Below are 21053 nucleotides of genomic sequence, written 5' to 3' on the forward strand. Positions count from 1 at the left end.
AAGCCCTACAAGGGACATTACAGGAGGGGTTGCAGCCTTTTGGTAATTTGTTCACGCTTTATCCTTTTAAACTTTTATGCACGTATTTTGTTTTCTTGGAAAGTTGCGTGTGTTTCTGAATTATTTCTCTTCTGCTTACAAGCCCTGTAATGTCACTTTATTTTTCCCTTTTTTTTTTTTTTTGGGGGGGGGGGGTTATGTTTAATGGCTTATTCAGGCTTTGCTACCTCTCGCTCTCCTCTCAGGCGCGTGATTTCACAGATAAGTGATTCCAGTGTTGATAAACGTCAATTTCAGAGACGCTTTCTGCAGATGAAGCTACATTGAGTGAAGAGGCTTTAGAGATGCGATAGAACAACGTAAAAAAAAATTCAGGGGGGCACTTTGTTGACCTGAAGTGCGGTGAGGCGAAAGCGTTAAGCGTGGTGTTGCTGCTTGTGTCACTGATGTGTGGTTAAGATGTTTAGCTTAGCCTCTAAGAGGGGGTTGCAGCCTTCGGGCTACGGCCGCTTATCTGTTTTTTTCAGCCAGCGTCCGCTTCGGCGGACGCGGTTGTTGCGACGCGCGTCTTTACTCTCTCTGTTTTTCTCTTTCTTCGTATCTTTCAACTCTCTTCTTTCTGCACGTGGCAGCGGTGGTGGCTCGGCTTGAGCCAGTCGGCAGGCAGGCCCCGTGCACTTTCCTTTTCGTCCTTCTCTCAGTCGCAACCAACCAGAGCGGGACGCGACAGCGTCTTGCAACGCTGCCAGGGAGTCCATAGAACGCCATCGCCCGTTCGGTTGTACGCCTTGCTCGTCGGTAAATTGGTTTTTGAGGAAAAGAAATGTACCTGTCTCTCATATCTCGGTGGACACCTAAACCTCGCCGTAATGGGAAGGGAGGAAGATGGGAGTGAACGAAGACACCATATTCACTAGACGCGCCTTTGTCCATCCCAAACCATCGGGCTGGCATGGCGGAGCCGACAGTGAAAACATTCTTTTTCAAATTGCACTCTAATACACTACCCGTTAAAACCTGGCTCCATGAAAAAGGAATCTTTGTCCCATGGACAACAAATTGCCTGTTATGTAAGCAGCCGGAGACAATTGAACATGTTTTCCTAGACTGCTGGGACGCCATACTTTTCTGGGATGTCCTGCAGAGAACCATCAAGAAAGAACTACCACTGCACCCTTATGGTATCAGATTTCTACCAGTTGATCGCAAAGAGGTACCCTACGACTTATTAATGCTTCTTGGCCTCCACAGCTTGTGGAAAACGCGAATGCAAGTAAGGCATGCGGATATAAACACTCGTAGCACAGGTGAGAACTTTGTTGAAAGTGCTGTTTATCTGCGGGAATGTTACCAGGCGCAGCGTGACCCACCCCAGTGGGTAACACTACTAGATGATCGAGTGAAACTTAAGAAATTTTAACTTCACCCGTATCAGCTCAAGTGTAGCTGAAGTGGTCTTATTGTTTTCATGTCAATCTCGAAAATAAAGAAAAAAAAAGCTGGCATGGCGGAGTGGTAGCGTGCTCGTCTCGCACTCCAGAGACCGGGGTTCGATTCCCGAGCTCGGCCAATTTCCTTCTCGGTTTTATTTATTTATCTGGTCTGACTAGAAAGGTTAATTAGGCTAATTGGTCAAGTAAGCAATTAACTAAACTCTGTCCCACTTACTTGGAGCATCATTATACGGTCCCTTTAATTGGTTGCATGGTTAATAGCCAAAGTACAATTGGCCCCGTTTGAAATTCGCGCACTGTGGCGTCACGACCGTTTCAACCAATTGAAAAGCGTGACATTTCTGTCGACAACTCCTGCTTACAACGATGAGGCATTAAAGGCTTCCGCCTTAATAATCTGTCTTGTTCCCGCACCACGTCCGCCTTCAGCGCTACTCTGTCTTTCTTGAATAATCACCAACACGCTCAGCTACAAGTGCTTATCATTCTATGAGATTTCTGAAAAAAAAAAATCCAGATTTATTTATGCTGCTTTCGGCTTGGGAGTTTTCGGGTTGTTTCTACTGCTCATGTAATCAGCAATTCGTCTGAGTGCGTCAGATTAAAGATGTATCACTACATGAAAGCTTAATTTTGACACATTCATGACTGGAAAACCTAAAGAACGAACGCCATTGGCAACGAAAGATGTTTATAGGCAGTAAAGAAAAAAAAGCGCAAGGAAACGCATCGAGCTACCCAACTGCACACTGTCGCTGTCTTACCGCCTTTCTTTTTTAGTATAAAAAAAAGTTACAGTGGTTGGAAAAGCTCTATAGCGTCCGTAAAATTACAGTGTGTGCTCCGTTGGTCTATGCGCGCACTTTTGAGCAGGCTTCATTTCTTGCACTTTTCCTTTTTCCTGCGCGGCGGGTATTACGAAATATTCGTCCAAGTAGCTGTGCATCCCAACCATTGTATGTTTAAGGAATGGGCTCCCATTGGGACCGTTTCGTCATCTCGAGCGGAGCCTCGGTTGCTCCACTTCAGTGTGTCGCAACGTTCCCGTGCACGGCACTCGGCAAATCCTTTCGGCACAAGCTACGCCGACCGCTCCAGCGATGGCCGCTCTATGGAAGCGCCTAACCCGCACGAATAGAGCTGCCCTCAACTGAAAGAAAGGAGGATAGAAAAAGGCAGAGAGAAAAAAAAACATATGTATTAAGCCACATCCCGACTGGGCGCACGGTGATGTTTACGAGATTTGTTAGGAGCGGAGTAAATCGTGCCTCGTAGCGTGCAGTCTCGTCATATTCGAGTCGGATTTGATTCCGCGTGGCAGGCTACCTTCAAAGCCTGACCACTTGCTGCATGCAGTCGGCTTTCACGGCAGCGCTGTGCGTCATGAGCGAACAATTTTCTTGCGTACGGTGTGAAGCTTTTTTCATTATGTTTTATTTATTTGCTTCCGTCGTACTACTTTGCTTTTGTTCTGCAGCCGTACCGTTTACAGGAGGAGTTGTGGCATAGGCAAAATACACACCTGAGACGCGCGTTGAGGCTATTGCTGCAAGTGACTTGAATCTTGAGTATCACTTCATTTTATACTGCTTAGTAGGGGTCCACGTGTCAGATTTTTAGAATTTTGGTGAACTTCAAATACTCTAGGAGATCGAAATTGCCATTCCTCCGCTGCCTTACTGCGTGCTTCAAAGCTTACTGTTTCGGAAATAAATAAAAATCAATCAATCAATCAATCAATCAATCAATCAATCAATCAATCAATCAATCAATCAATCAATCAATTTGAGGTTGTGCATAGCACCGCCTTCCAATGAGAACTCACGATCTCGGAAGTTTTGAAGGATACGGTTTCGCGTTTTTGTGTGAACCAAAAAGCTGTCATGGAACGATGGTTGCACGGTTGACCCTTATGATAAGAAACTCGAGTAGATAACAATTTTGAACATTTTTCTCTGCGGCTGTGAAGAACGTCTCCAGGTTCTGCTGTTCTATCTTCCTGTTCTGCTGTTCATAAGCGTGCCGGGGCGAAACCCATCATTTTCCGCATCTCTTCCATCGAGAAGTATTTCATTTCTTGTTCCGATATGCACTTAAGCCTCGCACAGCCTTACCAGAAGGGACGTTTTTCTCTCACCTAGAAATTTATCTGTGCCTAGTTCTATTTCCGAGATCGGTTCGAAACAAAATAAAAGAAACGTGATCTCCCACACGGTTCGAAGCACAAAATAGTACGCGATAGAACACCGAAAACAAGAAAGAAAAAGAAACGGGAAGATGAGAAGAACGTGCGTGGGAACTCCCCAAGACCTAACCCGCTCGCTACACGGAAACGTATCACGCAGATAGCAAGAAAACCGAAGTAAGGGCAAGAAGAGGATCGCGAAGAGAAACGACGCGGAGCAAGGAGACGAACAAGAAACGAAACAGAAATAAGAAGAAAAGAGCGAGGAATACCGGCGTTGTTCGCGCATGGATTCGGTCTCTTTCCCCGCCTTCATCGAAGTCTGGCCGATTTTTTCTTGAGCGCCGCCTCCGGCCCCGTTCGCGGCGCGCGCCTCTGCCTCGGCCCGTGCCATTCACGCGTCGGCCACGGAAACCTTCTGTTGCGATTCTCACCGCATGATTTATGGGCATCACCCGAACCGTGCTCCCGCGCGCAAACTTTTCCCGCGGCGCAAATCAGCAGAAATAGATTGATGGGCGAGGGCATGCAACTCCCCAATTACCTGGCGGTTCGCGCTCGCTCTCTCGTTTTCTTCCCCCTTACTCATTGTTCTTACGGGAGGGCGTGCGCGGAGGCTTGGGGGGGGGGGGGGGGGGGGGGGTGACTGCCATTCGTTTACCGTACGTTGTTTCTCCCGGCGTCCCCGCACTCTCGAGCGGCGGCTCCCTCCATTGTCTCCGAAGCTGGACCGATTCTACTCCCTGGGATGCTGAGGAAAGCCTCGCCGGCTCCACCTCTGCGGTCTCGGCATCTCTTTGCCCCTCTCCTGCTCCTTTATCCCAACGTTTGTCCTCGCCATGGCTCTGCGGAGGAGCCGCATCAGCAGAGCAGCAGCAGCGGCGGCGGCTCGCCTTTTCCCCGCATCCCGCGTATGCGCAATCCGCGCGGAGGGGAAGGGAACGCGAGGAGGAGGCCAGCAGCACAGCGGTTCGACTGATCTCGCTTCCAAAGCCCACCGTGTGTACGCCAACATCTGGCGATGTCCCACAGATAAGGCGCAAGCGCGCGCTGGCGAGCATGCCGGCGCACTCAATCCCCCCCGCTGCTCCTCCCTCCAACATTTTCTGTGCCGCCGCGTTCGTTTGCAGGCCCGGCGAGTGTACTGCGCTGGGGCCTCACTGTTGTTCTCTGCCGTGGCCGCTGTCTTTGCCGTAGCTGCAGCGGTGGCCACGGCGGACTGGGAGGAATCGCCTATCACCGCAGCGTGGAACTACGAAATGATGAGGGCGCGCAATCGTGGTGCCGCGGCAAGCTCCTCCGTGGGAGCCGGAAGGAATGATGCGCGGCTTGGGGGAATGGGAGAGAGTATAGAGGACGAATCTTTTCGTATCTGTCGCTTCGTTAGGGTTTGTTTGGTGTTCTTCGTTGCAGGAAGGCTAGAGCACATCTCCAGAGGAGGAAGCTCGTTAGTATCCGGGACGTTGTTTCTCTGCAGCTGAAAGTGGCTGGGGCAACCTGCGAGGAGCATGGAGAGTAATCCTCCTCAGACGATACCTTTGTGTCCGAGATGGGGGAACAAACGCAGATGCATCCATCTGCAGGTTAGGAGGAAATAAATATTTGTGAGGGAAAATAGAAAGGAAAGGGAAGCGCGTTTTGAAGTGCGCTCTTTCTGAAATGCAATAGAGAAGCCACCACTAATGCGTCTTTACTTCGAAAAATATATTTAATAGTTGGCTCCCCCTTCTCCCTTGCGTTTTAGTATAGATATGTCTACTGCTTTCATTTCTTCGCATCTTGAATGGAGAGTTACATAAAAGGTGATTTTTTTTTTTTATGTCACACTGGCATAAACTCAGTGCATGGCCTTTCAGACCTTGCTCTCGTGCTGCCGTCAGCGTTTTGGCAGCGCGCTGATTCCAGGATGAAACATCAGATACCGGCCACTGCGCCAGTATCCTTCTTTTGCGCGACATCGCCTGTGAGCGTTTGCCCTAGTTGCAGCAAGCAATTTTATTAATGCGAAAGCATTACTAAGCTATGTCGACAAGGTCCAAAACGTGTCCGCAAAGCGTGTCCGCAGCAGTTGTGAGGAACTTAGAAGAGGTAGCACCAAACGAATGGTTGTAATCGCAAGAGGATGATGTGAGTTTGATGTCGAAAAAAGAATTATGTGGATAAGTTGATTAGTTGATTAATTACAGCCAAAAATACCCAAAACTAAGCGGACCCAGGGCAACGTGTGGCGCCAAATTTGAAAAACCGGAAGTCTGGGCGGAGCCAACGCGTGGCTCCAAATTTCAAAACCCGAAATGGGTACTGAGATGAAACGAGGGAATAATCAGAGTTAATCGAAATCCAATCAATCTATTAATAATTAATGAAAGTCTTTACACATTTAACACATAATTAGTGATCAATGATTACATAGATTGATCAATTAAATAGGTTAGTTATATTGATTAAGTAATTTAGTGCACATCACCCAATCATCGATCAATGAATCGATCGGCGATCAATCAGTCGATCACGGCAAAGAAGGGTGAAGTGTTTGATGAATGCAAAGTGAGTTGGAGTAATTAGGGAATTAATTATAAGCAAAATACTGTGGTGGCGATTCATCGGTGTGATCACTATGGCAGCTCTTGAAGTTACGTAATAAGGTCACAGCAAGTTGCCGATGTGACGGCGTCGCATTACTCCATTGCGGTTTACCGCAGTGATTTCTAATGTTTTTTTTTATTCATCAGCACAGGTTTAGGACGGCACCGTGTTGAATTTCACGTATAACGATGAGTGTCCAATTTTGGGTGTGGGGAAAGGGGGATGGTGCTTTTTTAGGCATTTCACTGCCCTTTCGCTAAACCCCTCGTCACTTGTACCTGTCTGGGTAAACTTCTTATCTTGTCTTATCACTGGATTACGTAATAAGCTAGGCTTTAAAGGAAAGGGTTTTGTTTTCAGTTCAGACATGCATTTCCTTCGGGGGGGGGGGGGGGGGGGGAGATTTGATCACCTACGTATCAGATATTGTACAAGTACGCACACTGAACAGAGCGGAGACTGAATATTAAAGAAAAGTATAGAGAAATGTCAGGAAAGATTGATCTCCATGATGTTCATCACCCCCCCCCCCCCCACCCCCCCCCCCCCCCCCCCTCAGGCTTTCAGTGCAGTGGTTTTCAAACGCGTACAAATGAACGCAGAAAAACACGCTCCGGGAGGAGAGCGAGACATTAGGCGGGACACACAAAATATAAGGAGTGGTCAGCAGGAACCAAGCAGAAGAAAGGGCCTTGATAAGGATTGCGTGGAGAGCGCGACAGCGAGAGAGTGAGGGCAAGTACTGCACTCCCTTCTAGCGTTTTACCTTGGTCCGGAATGTTCCGACTCGGGCGAACAATGCGCGCACGGAGATGACGCGCGCGCGCGAGACGCGCCCGGGAGTTGAACTCGCCGACAAATGACGCGCGCTCGCGAGCGCGTTTCTCTGCTGCTGCCGCCGCCGCTAGCCGCGGAGAGGAGACGACGGGAAGGAAACAAAAAAAGGGGAGCCGAGAGGCTGCCGGCGAATTGGCGAGCAGAACTCGGCGGCCGCTGAAATTCCTCGAGCAGCGCGGCTTCCAAAAATGTTTTGGGCACGTTTTGCAGATAGAGTCCGCTGGCACGCCGGGAATGTCCGTGTCGCCCAGCTGTGCGCAGCGGAACCTTCCCGGTCCGTCGTCCACCGGGCAACGGTTCACGCCGCTGCGGCGGCGGCGGCGGCAGCCCGAGCGAGCGCGGCCTTTTGAAGCCGCACAGACGAAACTCGGCTCTTCTCGACACTTGCTTCTCCACAAAGCGAGGAATGCGCGGCATTAGTGCCAGCCACGTTGCTGCTAGCGAGACGGTGCGACCGCTTTCCCGGTCTCCTTTTTTCCCCCTGCGGGCTGGTGCAGTGTCCTTCGGGAGCGCTGTCCCGAGTCCATCGGCTTCTCTGCAAGACGCCCGAGGGCGCGCTCAGATGATGTAAAGTCACCATGGTGAAGCGGTTTCTTTTTATGCTGGCATTGGGCGTGACTGTGCCAGTTCCCTAAAATGCTACTGCATAGTCTACATCGATGCGTAACGCGATGATTGGGTCTTCATTCAGCTCGGAACACTAACCCGCGTTCGAACATCACTGCTTACGGGAATTCTTTGGTAGCGTATGATCGTGCGTGACGTGTGCGACATGTCAGCAGGTCTGTGTGCTAGTGTTTCGAGATGTGTGCTGGCTGGCTTTGATCAAAACTGGGGGCAAAATTTCAATGCTGTGCTTCTTGGTGTTGAAGCTTTTGTGCCGATGAGCGTCAGTTGGTTGATCCTAGCCGTTGAAGCGCAGCTTGTCCAATATATCCGGCATTCTTTACTACGGTGTGCTTTGTATCTCGTATTGTGGTTATGACAAAAAAAGTCTATTACTTAATCGACCTGAAATTTTTGTTTTCGGAGACGTTATGGTTGTTGTGTTGCTATGCTGTGCATGATTTGTCGAGAACATGTACTTCATGAAGCGCGTATGCGCCGGGCAGCTTATACCCAAAGAAAGCAATTAGACTTGGCGGATCGAGAGGCTCATTCTTGAGAAAAGAAGCTGAGTATCGTGCGGAAAGCACCTAGTGCAAGAAATTCAAATTAAGAAATACCTCATCAATTAGGCCCCTTTGTCAAACTTAACTCTTTTTTTTGGCTGACTGGTGTCACTGGTTGACATCCCGTTTTTTTTTCCCTGGGACGACTGTTGGATTGGGCGGTCTTTCTTTCGAACTTGCATTATTGTTCCGACCTCACGGTGGTATTTCTTTTTTCTTTGTGCAGGTTCCTGCAACCAAACTCTGGGTATGACCAGCGGTGAAATAAAGGACGAAGATATTTCGGCCAGCTCCACTCACAATGCCGCCAGCGTCGGACCGCAGTTCGCCAGGTAAGCCCTCCAGTGACGCCATACTCAGACCGCGAACACTAGCTTTGCGCTCTGTGGCTCGTTATACCCAGTGTGGTATTTCGGCTCTAATTCTGCGAGATGTCACCCTGCTCACGTCACTCTCAGGGACACCGTAATTATCGCTACACGCCATTCGCTGTGCTCCCTCTGGCCAGAAAACGTGGCAGAGTTCCAGCAGCAGATTAAAAGCCGAAATCTTAATGCTTCTCGCGCGTTTGAGCTGTCTGTGATTGGTTGGCGCCTTAGTTTGCGTACGCCGGGCTGTCATGGTTGCCGAGGCCACTGGCGCGAATCAGTCGTGAGCCGTTTTACTTGCGAGAAGGTTTAATACTCGGGCAACCGGTTTGCTATCATCAGTTGTGGCTTCCACGACGCTGCCAGGGCTTAGAAGTTGCGGTATGGCTGAAAAAAATTGCAGGTGAGAACGTACACCTTTTCTCAAAAGTTTATAGCCCAAGGGATTTGCTTCTGAGCCACACCCTGTGGCTCGTAATGCATTCCCCTGGAGGCAAGATGATATCTGGTCCTGCCCCCTCCAATGGGTAGGAATCCCACGAATGCTAAGGGGCCACACTGCACGGCGTAGAATAAAACCCCCTGGGCTCTAAACTTATGACAAAGGCTGTACAGTACCGAGGAAAAAAATCCTAGGTCATTAGGGCTGCTGCTGCGCCGTGAAATGCAGCTCGTATTGTACCTCCGGTTCTTGAGATCTCTGTCTGAGAAGAGCCCTCGGTCTCAACCCTCGGCAGGTTTGGAGAGCCATGGTTGCAGCAAAGAGCTGTACTAAACTGCTTGACAGTAAACTCGCTCTCTTGGGAATTTTTTACCGAGACTCTTCCTTGAGTCGGAATGCGCAGCCCGGCTCCCACGCGAAATGTAATACGCCGCTTGATATATTGTTTTCAAGCCACGAGTTTCGGTTATCGCGTGCGGTTCTTTAGTTCCGTGTTGTTATCTTTTGAAGCACTGTAAAAAAAAAAAAAAAAGAAATTACGTAACAGCCGAATCATTGCGTTGAGGTTAGTAACTATTGTTGTTACTTTACTAAAGCATTTTAGCACCAAGACTTCATACACGAAAGAAGAGAACACGGGCGCTTACTTAACTGAGTGTGGAAAACTCTGCTTTACTTCTACATGAAATGTCATCGTGGTAACCTTTCGCACTACAATTGCAGATTGAGTGGTGCCACTCAAGCCAAGTGAGTCAGTGAAAAATGCGCATAAATTCCAGAACGTCAGTTCAAGGCGCACTACACTAATACTTCTCTCCCTAAGATGACGTCATGGGCGTACGCCTGTAGCTGTTTTATTTTAAAGCGTAACGGGGTAAAACGTCATTTTGAGAGGTGACTCAGGAACTCCTTTCGCCCTCCAGTGGCGTGATGATTTTTATTTATATCTTTGCGACTAAACAGTTGAAATTAGGTGCTGAGTGGAGTTTTGTGACGTTGGGTTCCTCGACGCTTATTGTTTTTTTTTTGTTTTTATAGAAGCAGTACTACTGAAAAAATTATTCGCCGAACCGTTTCATTTACGTTTCTTGAGCTAAGACTTTTTGCAACTGCGTTAGTACAGCCTCTCAGCTGCGTGCCCCTGTTACACAGCACATACCAGAAACTGTTCCCTTTGGCTGCCCCACTTTCGGCTGCTATACGTGACCGCTTTAGCCCAGCAGTTGCGTTACTGCAATTGCGTTACAATAGTCGCCGCCTAGTATCACCGGTGTGGGACGCGTATACCCTCCTACGCTGTTTTGCCTCTGAGTAATATGTTTCACCGTCCTCTATAGTTAGCGCCACCGTGAGGCGCGAGCTGCGCATGCTCATTGCGAGAACAGTAGCGTGGGGCGGTAATGATAGCAGTGAACCGAGCGGTAATGGTGCGCTCGAATGTTCTGACGTTGCGCTCTTTTTTCTGCGCGTCTTCCCTTCGGTTAGCCGCCACTGTCACTAACTTAACCGCGGACACACATTAAGGGATCCTCGAATAGTAATAATAATAAAAATAAAAAGTAAAAATGCTAGCGCTCGTAGCGGGTGCAGTGCCGGAGGATGTGTGCTCAGGCACGGCGCCTGGAGGGTCGAAGTGTTTCAGTATGCGCTGATGCGTCGCGGCAGAGGCGAGAGTGCACTTCCGACTCGGGCCGTTTGAGCGTCCATTCTCGCCGGGCTTTATCGCAGCACGCACACGCGCGGTCGCGGCGTGTATATGTACCTTGACGACACATGTTCTCGCGGCGCAGCGACGGCTGCTCTCGACTAGAGGGCGCACGTCATTAATTTCTGAAGATGCGAGCGAGTCTCCCCCCGTCCCCCTTATTTTCTCTTTCCCGAGGCAGTCGCCGCGGGGAAGCAAGACGACCTCCCCTCTCTGGTCGACGTTGTCGTCGTCGTCGCCGCCGTGTATGAGCCGCCTTCAAACTTAAATCCTCTCGATGGCGCGTGAGAAATACAAGGGCAAAAAGTAAACGGGAAACGCAGGGGAGAGGGAGATTTTCCGTGCGCATAACGTGCGTATGGAGCAGGGTATTCGCTCTGCTCTATTGAGAGCCGAGCGGCAGGCCGACGCCGCTGCCGAAAGCCCTCGAACTTTTTTCAAAAAACTTTAACTACCGCCCGAGGGGCGCACTTTCCGGACGAAGGCTGCCCTCTCGTTTATGGCCCCTGCAGCCCATTCAAGAGCGCGCGCGTTATAACGACAGGTTTAGGGCACTCCAACTCATTAGCGGACCACCTTCCCTTCCCCTACCGGTGCTACCCGCCGCCCAACGCGTGCACATACACCGTCAGCACTGGACGCTGAGAGCTGCTGTCGTTCGCGCGCATACCCACCGCGGATATAAGCGCGCGCTGCACGGCCCCAGGCGGTGTCGTCAGCTTCGCCGCCCTTCTTGCGTGACCCCTTTACGACCAGAATTTTCGCGAGGAATAGCGGGAATTTACGCGCGCGGCCCGAACAGTTTCATTTCCGCACGTTCTCACCTCATCCCGCGGATGGGAACGAGCGGACTGGCCGACAATTCGAGACTGTCTCTGTTCGGGCCAGTGAATTGCGTAAGGAGGTCTTGTCGCGCGATTTCTATACTTTTTTTTACCCCCCCCCCCCCTTTTTTTTTTTTCACTTTGGCATCTCCCGCTCTCTCTCTCTCTCTGCCTTTCTTCACTACGTCCCAGCTTTCAACGCACAGCTTGATGCGTCGTTGCGATAGAAGGCCTGCACGACGCCGTTTCAGTGTCCGGGTCGTTCTGAAGCTGATCCCATTGCAGTGCAGGCGCTTTTCTCTAGCCCTAATGTTGGCTCTCGCGCCCCATCGCGAGAGACACTGGCGCGTGGGATGCGCTTGGCGTGACACATTCGCATTCGTGGAGCTCTCTATCTTTTCCTTAGCGAACGATGCACCGCGAAGATTTGAAATGGGGTGCAACTTGAGGACACCTACACGTTTTGAATCCACCTTTTCCATTATGGCGAAGTAGTTGGTATTTTTTTTTTTTTTTTTAGAGAAAAGCTGCCCAAATGTTTGTTCCCAAACATACTGCCCTTCTAGCGTCCGCGCGCCCCGAAGAACATATGATGACGGGCTGTATAATTCTGGCAGGATTTAGAAGACATTAGGTACTGAAGTTCGTTCTTGTTGTGAGCTCGTGGTGGGGAAGTGGTTGCTCGAACCCGTTCACTAGACCGTCTACATTTTGGATGTACGGGGAACGATGCGCACGCCGCGACGAGAGTGCCCATCAGGGGACCAGCCGTCTCATTAAAGCGCTGCCGGGGTCGTTGGAAAACAGTGATGGCGGCTTCCCGAAGGATTAGCAAACGGATGAGGTGGCCGTGTTATGAGGGCAGCGGAAGCCTACAACGCGCGCAGGTCGTTATCTTAGAGCACGCGGGATAGGGACTCAGGTGGTCCAAGGTAATTTTTAGTCTCCTTTATGACGTGGGAAAGACCGCGTAGGTTGGTTGGAAACTAGATTTCATCCGCTCTGCGCTTACTTCAACAACTACGTTTCCGGACACAAGTCTGTAGTGTGCTGCACGCCGTATTCTCTGCCCTCATGCCTTTTATTTCTGCGAAAGAATGTAGCCTAGTCTAGGGCCACTGAGTAATTCTCTGGCCCTGTGGACATTGTGTGTAATTTCTAAAAAGGGGGTGAAGTGTACAGCTCTTAAAATTTCTACGAAATGCTGCAGTTTCCGGCAGGAACAAGCCTGCACGCACACGAAACGCTTCCTTGTGGGTGTGCAAACAACTCCTAAAGAAAGTAGGGACGCGATTGATGCGTTACGCGCAGAAATAGTGAGCTCATTTTGCTAATGGATAATTTTAGAGCATGCACGCAGTGAATAACCGCCAGTGCACTGTAGCTGAGGAACAAATATTTATGCAGTGGCTATACCTATCGCGCTCCGGACAGAAATTGCAAGGATGCCCCAGCGGCGGCATGCTCGACTCCTTGCTCTTAGCCGAAACCGAAGCGGAGTGTCTTCATTATGCTTCGGAAATTGGTTCCTTCTCTCAATGCGCGCGTTCCCTCTACTTCATTAAAGAACACAGCCAAAGCTCAGGAGGCAACGAAGCCGCTCTCGGCCTACACGGGACGTGACTAAGCCTTGGTTTCAGCGAGCGTCTACAACAAGCGCCATGCCTTATACGCCACAACGAGCACTCCACCCCGTACACGCACCGCTCGTTGACTGCGAACTCGAGAGAGAATGCGCGCAATACCACTTGTGAAATCATTCAAAAGCATGAAAGCGAAAAGAAGGAAAGCCGCACGCTGATTCCGATGGCATAACGAGCCTCCGTTTTCAGATCTTTACTTCTCACCCCCCCCCCCCCCTCTGCTTTCTTTCCGGCTCGCCCGCGCTTGGCGAAACATTAGCTTTTCCGTAAGCGCGCACCGTCGCCAGGTTCTTACAACGGCCTATTCGCGCTGCAGCGTCGGCGAAGCAAGGCGCGCTCTAAAAAGAACGTGCCTGCGCATTGTTCTGGCGGCGAGAGCCAGAAACACGTCACCGGCTGTTCGTGTTCTAGTGCCTAGGTCGACGTGCTCTTCGAGATGGGGTGCGTCGAGGGTGCTCGGCCCGAGCCCCGTCCCGGCGGTCTTCCCCGCGGCGGAGCCGAGCGTTAGCCCCGGATTGTCATGCGAAGCAGCAGTTGCCTCCTTGAGGAAGCGAGGCGAGCGGAAGAGGCGAAGGAGAGGAGCCCGCTCCGTCGGCCCTCCTGACAAGTGGCTCCTTGCATCATCGACGACGCCACTCTGGTAGCGCAGAAATGCTGCTTGCGCCAATACCCGACATCTCTTCCTCGAGCTGGGGTCGAGGCTTGTTAGACAGATACCCTTTCTTGTTTTTCCGGGGTTTGTTTCACTCACTCTCAAGAAAAGGGGCGAGGAGCCACGTACGCCGCAAGCTCGCAGAGGTTCTCCATTCCCTGTAATTCCAAAGCGTTCGCTTAACTGCTTCGCTTATTTCTTAGCCACTCGGGTATAAATGCTTCGCTGTGCGTCCTGGTTCCGGCAGGCTACAGTATCATCGCTGCTTAACGCGTGGTTCTGACATAAATGCGAATTTATCGCGCGTTGAACACAAAGAAACACGTCAAGTTCTTAGCTGAGACCGGAAAGACGCGTGTTCGATCCCGGCCGCGGCGGCTGAATTTCGATGGAGGCGAAACGCAAGAGGCGCCCGTGTGCTGTGCGATGTCAGTGCACGTTAAAGAACTCCAGGTGGTCGAATGTACTCCGCAGCCCTTCACTACGGCGTCCCTCATAGCCTGAGTCGCTTTGGGACGTTAAACCCCAATAAACCAAATCAATCTTAGCTGAGAGTCGAACATACTTCGCCTCTGTTATTTCAACATGATTTTCATGGCTCATGACATTACGGAACTTCAAGGGACTCTCATCTTTGTCAGGTATGCTCCCGAATCGAGGAAATTGCTGCACGCGATATCGATCGCGTTTCCTGAAGCTGTAGGTCAGGATGCCATGTTAGATCAGAAAGGTTGACAAGCGAAACCACTTGCACCTGTTCTCTGTGTTGCGCTTCAGGTATACCCCATATAAGGTGCCTGCAATTTATAACAATTACTGCCTTCTTTTCACTGAATCCCGCTAAAACAATCTCGCTAAGAAAGTGCGCGTTCATTACTTGCTAAGTCTGGCTGATTTCGGAAACAACAGTCCTCGACCTTCGGCGTATGATGAGGCACAGAGAAGTTACATTTGCTCTTAGTTTGGCATCTTGCACTCTCGCGAGATTTGAAGCGTCAAATATAGCAGCTGAGCGCGGTAATCCCTGCGCCGCTGTGCAGGGGCGCAGTATTCAAAACACAAAACAAGTCCAGAGCTCTCAAAGACCGGCATCGACACGCAGGCCGACAAACCACTTTTCCTTGGACATAAAGGTCACCGCGTTCAGCGTCCTTTGCCTCTCGCCTCGTCGGGCAGATACATTGTTCTCCAGTCCCGCCATTCTGCCGCGCTAATTCCTGTCTAATACTGATAAGTGACGTCGACGAAGCGTCCGGAGTGCTCAAGCGTGCTCGCACACAGCGCCCTGCCAGGGGACGTATACAGAGCGCGTCGCAGTTTCGTGCATGGCTTCCGCAGCCCGCGCGCACGCGCTCCGGCAAGCGGCTAAACACGAGCCCTATCCTGGAGGTTCGAAAAAAATGGGGGGGGGGGGGGGGCACTCTACATTGTCGGCGGCTGCGCTCAGCGGTAGTGCCGGCAGCAGCAGCGGCAGCACGCGTGCCCTGTCGGCGACCTCGTCCATCACCGCGCAGCGGCCAATCCGTCACGACACAATACCCGTTCCATCCTAATGAGCCCGAACACGCCGGGCGGTGAATCGCAAATACGCGCCGAGCCCTGTCCTCGGCGCTGACCCGCCGATAGACATCGGGGAAAACGAGGGGGCGTGCCGTCTAGCGACGCGAGACCGGAGCACGGGCCGCGCTGCAGGTCCACCTCTGCCGTGGACGGCCCCGCGTGCCCCGTCATTTCTTCGCTCCACTCCCCTTCCCCCCGACCCACCCCAGCCTTCCTGTTGTTTCTTTCGTTTTCGTGTCTCCTAATTTGTCCTTCTTGTACCCGTACGCGCTCTTTGATACTCGACGACCGGTTACGCTTTCAGACAGAAGCAGTCAATAGCGGAATGCAAAATGTCGCCTGTCGTAGCGAATTCTTCCGGTATTAGTACAGTCTGCGCTGCCGGGTTCTTGTGTGTAGCGATGCAACAGATCGCCGGCCGCGGGACGACGGAGCAGCTTTGTCCACCGTGACACGTCCTGCTTCGATAACCGGACATTCGCACGTTTCTTTAGCTATACTGCACATTCTAAAGGTTCTTATATTTAAAACAAACAAAACAAAAAACAAAATTAAGCGGAGCCATTCGGCTTTCACAGCATGAAGTTTTTCTTTTTCAATTTCGTAGAAGATGTTCTGATAAACTTTAGTTTTTTTTTACCCTAATCAGCTTGCGCGTCCGGCGAACGGCTCATATTTAATCTCGTGCGCATTGACGACAGAAAAGGAAAAAAAAAAAAGTTGAGAGGGGCGCCCCGAAGTTTATTTTCTGGCGATTTTCTCGCATGAAGAACGTGAACCCTGGATGGGCAGTCCGGTATGGTTCTTCTCAGTGCGTGCAATTATTTGAGGCAGAGCCTCCGGGCAACTGCTAAAGAAAACTATTGGTAAAGAAAATTGGTAAAATTGGTAAAGAAAACTAAAGGAGGGGGGGGGGGGGGGGAGGGATTGGCAGCGACATCTACATTACATCGCCTTGCCCTTCCATCCTCACCTGGATCGCGCGACCAACTGATGCGTCACGTTTTCGAGAGTGGACACACGCCGACCCACATGTCAGTTATGGCTCGGCTCTACCTAGGCAACGCTCTCGTTGGGGAACGGGAGACCACTGCAGTTTTCAGCTACGACATACTATGCAGACGAGCGTGTCTTTAGAGCCCTAGTAATTCGTCATACAGCCATCGTCGTAAACAAAAGGAAGGCAGTTCTGTGCAGAGATTAAAAAATATGGGGGGTCTGTTAACTACCTCAATACTCAGGTGCACCCCGGTGCAGGCAGGAGGAGGGACATCCTTCGCGGCGAGACTGGTGTTGTGCTTGCTACAGTCAGCTTAAATGAAGTTTGGACGTGGCTTTCCTAACTTTCCATCTCCTTCCGTAGAATGATTCTTTTCTCGCTTCGAAATAATATATAAATTTGGCTTTTTGAGGAAAGGAAATGGCTCAGTAATTCTCTCACATCTCGGTGGACACCCGAACCGCGCCGTAAGGGAAGGGAGGAAGTGAAAGAAGGAAGGAAGAAGGAGGTGCCGTAGTGGAGGGCTCCGGAATGATTTCGACCACCTGGGGATCTTTAACGTGCACTGACATCGCACAGCACACGGCCGCCTTTGCGTTTTGCCTCCATCGAAACGCGGCCGCCGCGGCCGGGTTCGAACCTAGGAACTCCTGCTCAGTAGCCGAGCGTCCTAACCACTGAGGTATTGTGCTTTTGCGGAGTTTATCCGCAGGTTACTTGCGCTGGAGATGTCGTCCTGTTATTTATTTTTTTGTTAGACGAGCCACGGCTATGAAAATTTTTACCAGAGTCGTTCGTAGTCCGAGTGGCTGGACTCGTCTACATTTGGCGAAAAGAAAAAAGAACGAATCCTTGAGCACCGAACATTGACCAGCGCGGCGTTTAAGGTCTCAAAATAAAATTTATGCAGTTATAAATTCTTTAGTGTGATCGCGTGAAAACTGACGCAGCAGATATTCCCATAAAATTTGCGGCTGTGGTCATCAAGTTTTTACTCCCAAGCATGGTACATAATACAAATTTCATATCGCGTAGTTTTGCGCTCGACTCATCTGCACCAGGGCATCATAATCAGCTGAGTTTTCTGCAACTTTATATTTAGAGCCGACTCAATTTTTATTTTGCATTTTGCGCCGATTTGAATACATGGCAACTGTGCGTTGAAATTTAGGTTTATTTCTTGGCTCAGCTCTTTGAGTGGTGAGCTCCTGACGGCACTTCTCAGCGGTACAGTACAATTGATTTGATATATGAGATTTGTCTGTTTCTTTGGTTGCGTGCATTGTTTTGCCGCTGTTATACTTTGGTTGATTTGCACCGGTTATCGGGGCGTGTTGTACAACCGCCTGCACAATTTCGTTGGGATGTGGTGCACAATGACTTGCATTAACTCTCCAATTCTCCGCCTTCGTCTGCACACTATGCGTCATTACCTGCTTCTGTGTATTGCAGCGTTCTTTATGTGGAGTACTTATGCTTGTAGTAACCAGCCACTGCTATCTTACAACTAAGTGTACCGCTTTTAGCCTGGTCCTTGTAGGCTGCCATGTTGTTGGCGGGCACGGGAAAAAAATACGAGTAAATAAATAAATATATATTATCGCGCAATTGCACACCTTGCTACTATGTAATAACGGGCTTGCTTCGAGCAGTGTTCAAAGCCTTTAAACTGTGCGCCCTTTCCCGTACAAACTTTCAGGCCGGCGAACTAAAATGTGCGAGAGCTAACTCATGACTATATTCTCATTAACTCGCAAATAGCGAGGGCGACTGCGTTTTCGAAGAAAAGGTAAGATTGCAAGCGGTAAAAATGCAGGCGCCAATGCAGAGCTAGAGCCGCGAGAGAGGTACTCAGGATATACAGGCAAAGGAGCAGCCCTTACTCGAATCCGACCGCATACAGGCAATATCACCCCCAACAAAGCGCATAAAGATACGTTTTTCGGTGCACACACGGAGACGAGTCTATTGATCTGGCCGCCCGTGCGCCCTCGTTGGACATGAGCATGGGAGTGCGTGCGTGTGTGTGCGTGCGTGTGGATTCGCTGTGAACCCCCTCGCCGCTTTGCTTTTTTTTTTCTTCGCTCCTTCTCCGCCGTGCCTCCTCTGCGTGCGCTGCCGCCGAGTTACATCTGTCGTGGTGATTCATATCTCCGCCAGGCCGCGTTATTGCCGCACTTCCCCAGCGGGCCCCGTGTGGACGCATGCGGCGCCGGTTTGCGCTGCTTGCAGGGTTCATTTCCAGTGCGAGGAACCGTGCCCGCCCGCGTGTGCGTGTGTGCACGTCTGGGAGGAGTACTGTACGACCTCGGCCGCCGGCGGTAGTTGCTGCTTGCCGCCGCGGTGGGCCCGTGCTGCACACACGGGCAAGGGGGCTAGGAAAGAAGGGGGGAGGGGGGGGGGGGGGGGGCATCTCAGTGCGGTCATCTGCGTGCGCGGCCTCATAAAGAGACGGGCATAAAAGTATGGACCGCTTTGTGGGCAAAATCATCGCAATGAAAATAAAAATAAATTCCGAAGGCTTCTAAAAAAAGGCGGCTTTATACAGTGTGTATGCGTCTGCGCATGCACTTGTCTGTTCAACATTGCGCGGGACACCGGTGTTTTCGCTCTCTCTGTGTTTGAAAAGGCATATGAAGTTATAGAAACGCACTAGGCTGTGTAAGACTCGGCGACTTCGTCGGCTCATTGTGATCAAAGGAAGTCGTTTCATACCTGGCGTATCAAGTCCGACACGCCATAGTAGTCCGAGTTCCGAAAGAAAAACAAACAAAACAAAAAAACCACACACTCTGCTACGAACACGTGACGTTGTATATACAAGCCCGTGTAAGCTGACCAAATGCAATTGCGTTGTTTGTCCGCGATGCCTGTGTTCGACTGAGGCGGATATTCTTTCCCATGGCTTGGTAATAAAAGATAGTTTTATCAGTAAGGGGATTTCTATGCGCGCGCCAAGTGGCAAGGATCTTTGTAGCACGAAGACGGAGACAAGGCAAGCAGTTATGACAATGAACTGACGCATTTATTGTCAAGGTTAAACGTCCCCAGTTTTATTACTTTTTGTCATCGCTGTGTGCGGTTTTCTCGCCTTGTGCTAATAATCGTTCCCTTCAAGCCGCCGGTGCATGCAAATTACGGATTAAATATTGCCTACATTCAAAGTAAATGCAGCCAGTTCTGTTTTCTTGATAGCGCGATAAAAGGTCACGAAGCTATTTGGGAGGATGAACAAAAGAAAAAAGACAAGCACGACAATTAAGGTAGCAGACATTGTTTTTTTAAGCACGAAAAGGGCAAAGCGGATAAGTCTGAATCCGCGAAGAAGTTTTCAGTGCGAAAATGGTTAGGTTTGAGTGGCTGATCCTTCGACGGTACCTGCGATCATTACACAGTGGCAGGTAAAGATAGGTACAGTCTTTGTCAAAAGTTTGGAGCCCAGGGGGTTTGCTTCTGAAGCACACTGTCTGGTTCGTTATGCCTCTCCGGCGCTCCAAATTTGCTGAAGGTAAGAAGATTTCTGGTACTGCCTCCTGCAATGGGTAGGACTACCACGAATATTACAGGAGTCCCACTTGGAGGCTTAGAAGCAAACCCCCTGGGCTCTAAACTTTTGACAAAGACTGTACGTACGCAAAGCAGGTATAGAAGCGCAACATGATTTAATGTGCCCCATTAAAGGCGCTCGCAATACAAAATAAATCAGTAAGACGTGAACAAGCTCGGGAAACGAAATTAGGCTTCTGCTGCGCGGTTTGCCAGTCCATCCTTCAATACTGCCGGGCTAAAATATCGATTGCTCTTAGCCGCAGGGCTCTTTCCTGATTGTTCCCGGTGACGTCAGTATTGCTTCCAAGTGCGGGTTTCGAAACACTGCTGCAGGCGCTAGGCTGCAGCTCCGCGAAACGGCCACGAAAAAAGCGTTTACGCCCACGTACTATACTGCGTCGTACGCAGCCGTCGCGTAACTTTTCTGCGAAGCCCAAAACGAGCACTGCCAGCGCGCGAGCGTACTCTGTGCCGAGCCGGATTTATAGCTCCAAGCCGAGGTGCAGCGCCGCTCCCCAGCCCAAGTCAAATAACTGGCGATCTTCGCTGGCGTGCTCTCGCTAGGGTACACGGCGCCGAGAGGTGCGTGTGTGTGCGCTCGCGCACTCCTCCGGCGCGGCCGGCGCGCAGACTGAACCTAATGAATTCCATCTTGGGTCGCGCGGCGTGGTTTAATTAAAACCCGATTGTCTGTAGCTGAGGCAGGCCCGCCGTGCCGAACGCGCCGCCGGCCGCCAGATATGGCCTAGAGTCGCGCGGGCCGGCGCCGCCGTTCTAATGGGGTTTCCCCGGAAACACGAAATCCGGGAACAAGGGGCGCTTTCCCGCAGGGCGCACGCGCAAGACTGAGAAAGACGCTTAGCGAAGAGGGGGAGGTGGGCTGGCTGGAGGAGGCGAGCGCGCATTCCGGGCCCCTGTTGTGTGCCGGAGGAAGGAAGCGAGCCAGGTGCAACGTCTGCGAAACGCCTGGACAGACGCGATAGCGTTCCCTTGCAGCGTCGCGTTGCGGGCGCGCACCTAATGATGGAGTGCGAGGCACACACGCGGGCGCCGATGCCATATTACAAAGGAGCGCC

At 50.8% G+C, this 21053-nt stretch overlaps 1 protein-coding gene across 6 annotated transcripts in view; it reads left to right on the forward strand.

Moving 5' to 3' along the window:
- Ddr (discoidin domain-containing receptor 2) overlaps window positions 1–21053 on the forward strand; it is a 608941-nt gene that overhangs the window by 542211 nt on the left and 45677 nt on the right. For all 6 annotated transcript variants that reach the window (XM_089582433.1, XM_089582432.1, XM_089582436.1 and 3 more), the window contains one exon: window positions 8461–8566. In XM_089582433.1, coding sequence (XP_089438559.1) covers window positions 8461–8566 — 106 coding nt within the window. The remainder of the gene's footprint in view (window positions 1–8460; window positions 8567–21053) is intronic.

Source organism: Amblyomma mixtum, chromosome 3, assembly GCF_055824585.1.
Source record: "Amblyomma mixtum isolate Tamu chromosome 3, ASM5582458v1, whole genome shotgun sequence".
Lineage (NCBI taxonomy): Eukaryota > Metazoa > Arthropoda > Arachnida > Ixodida > Ixodidae > Amblyomma > Amblyomma mixtum.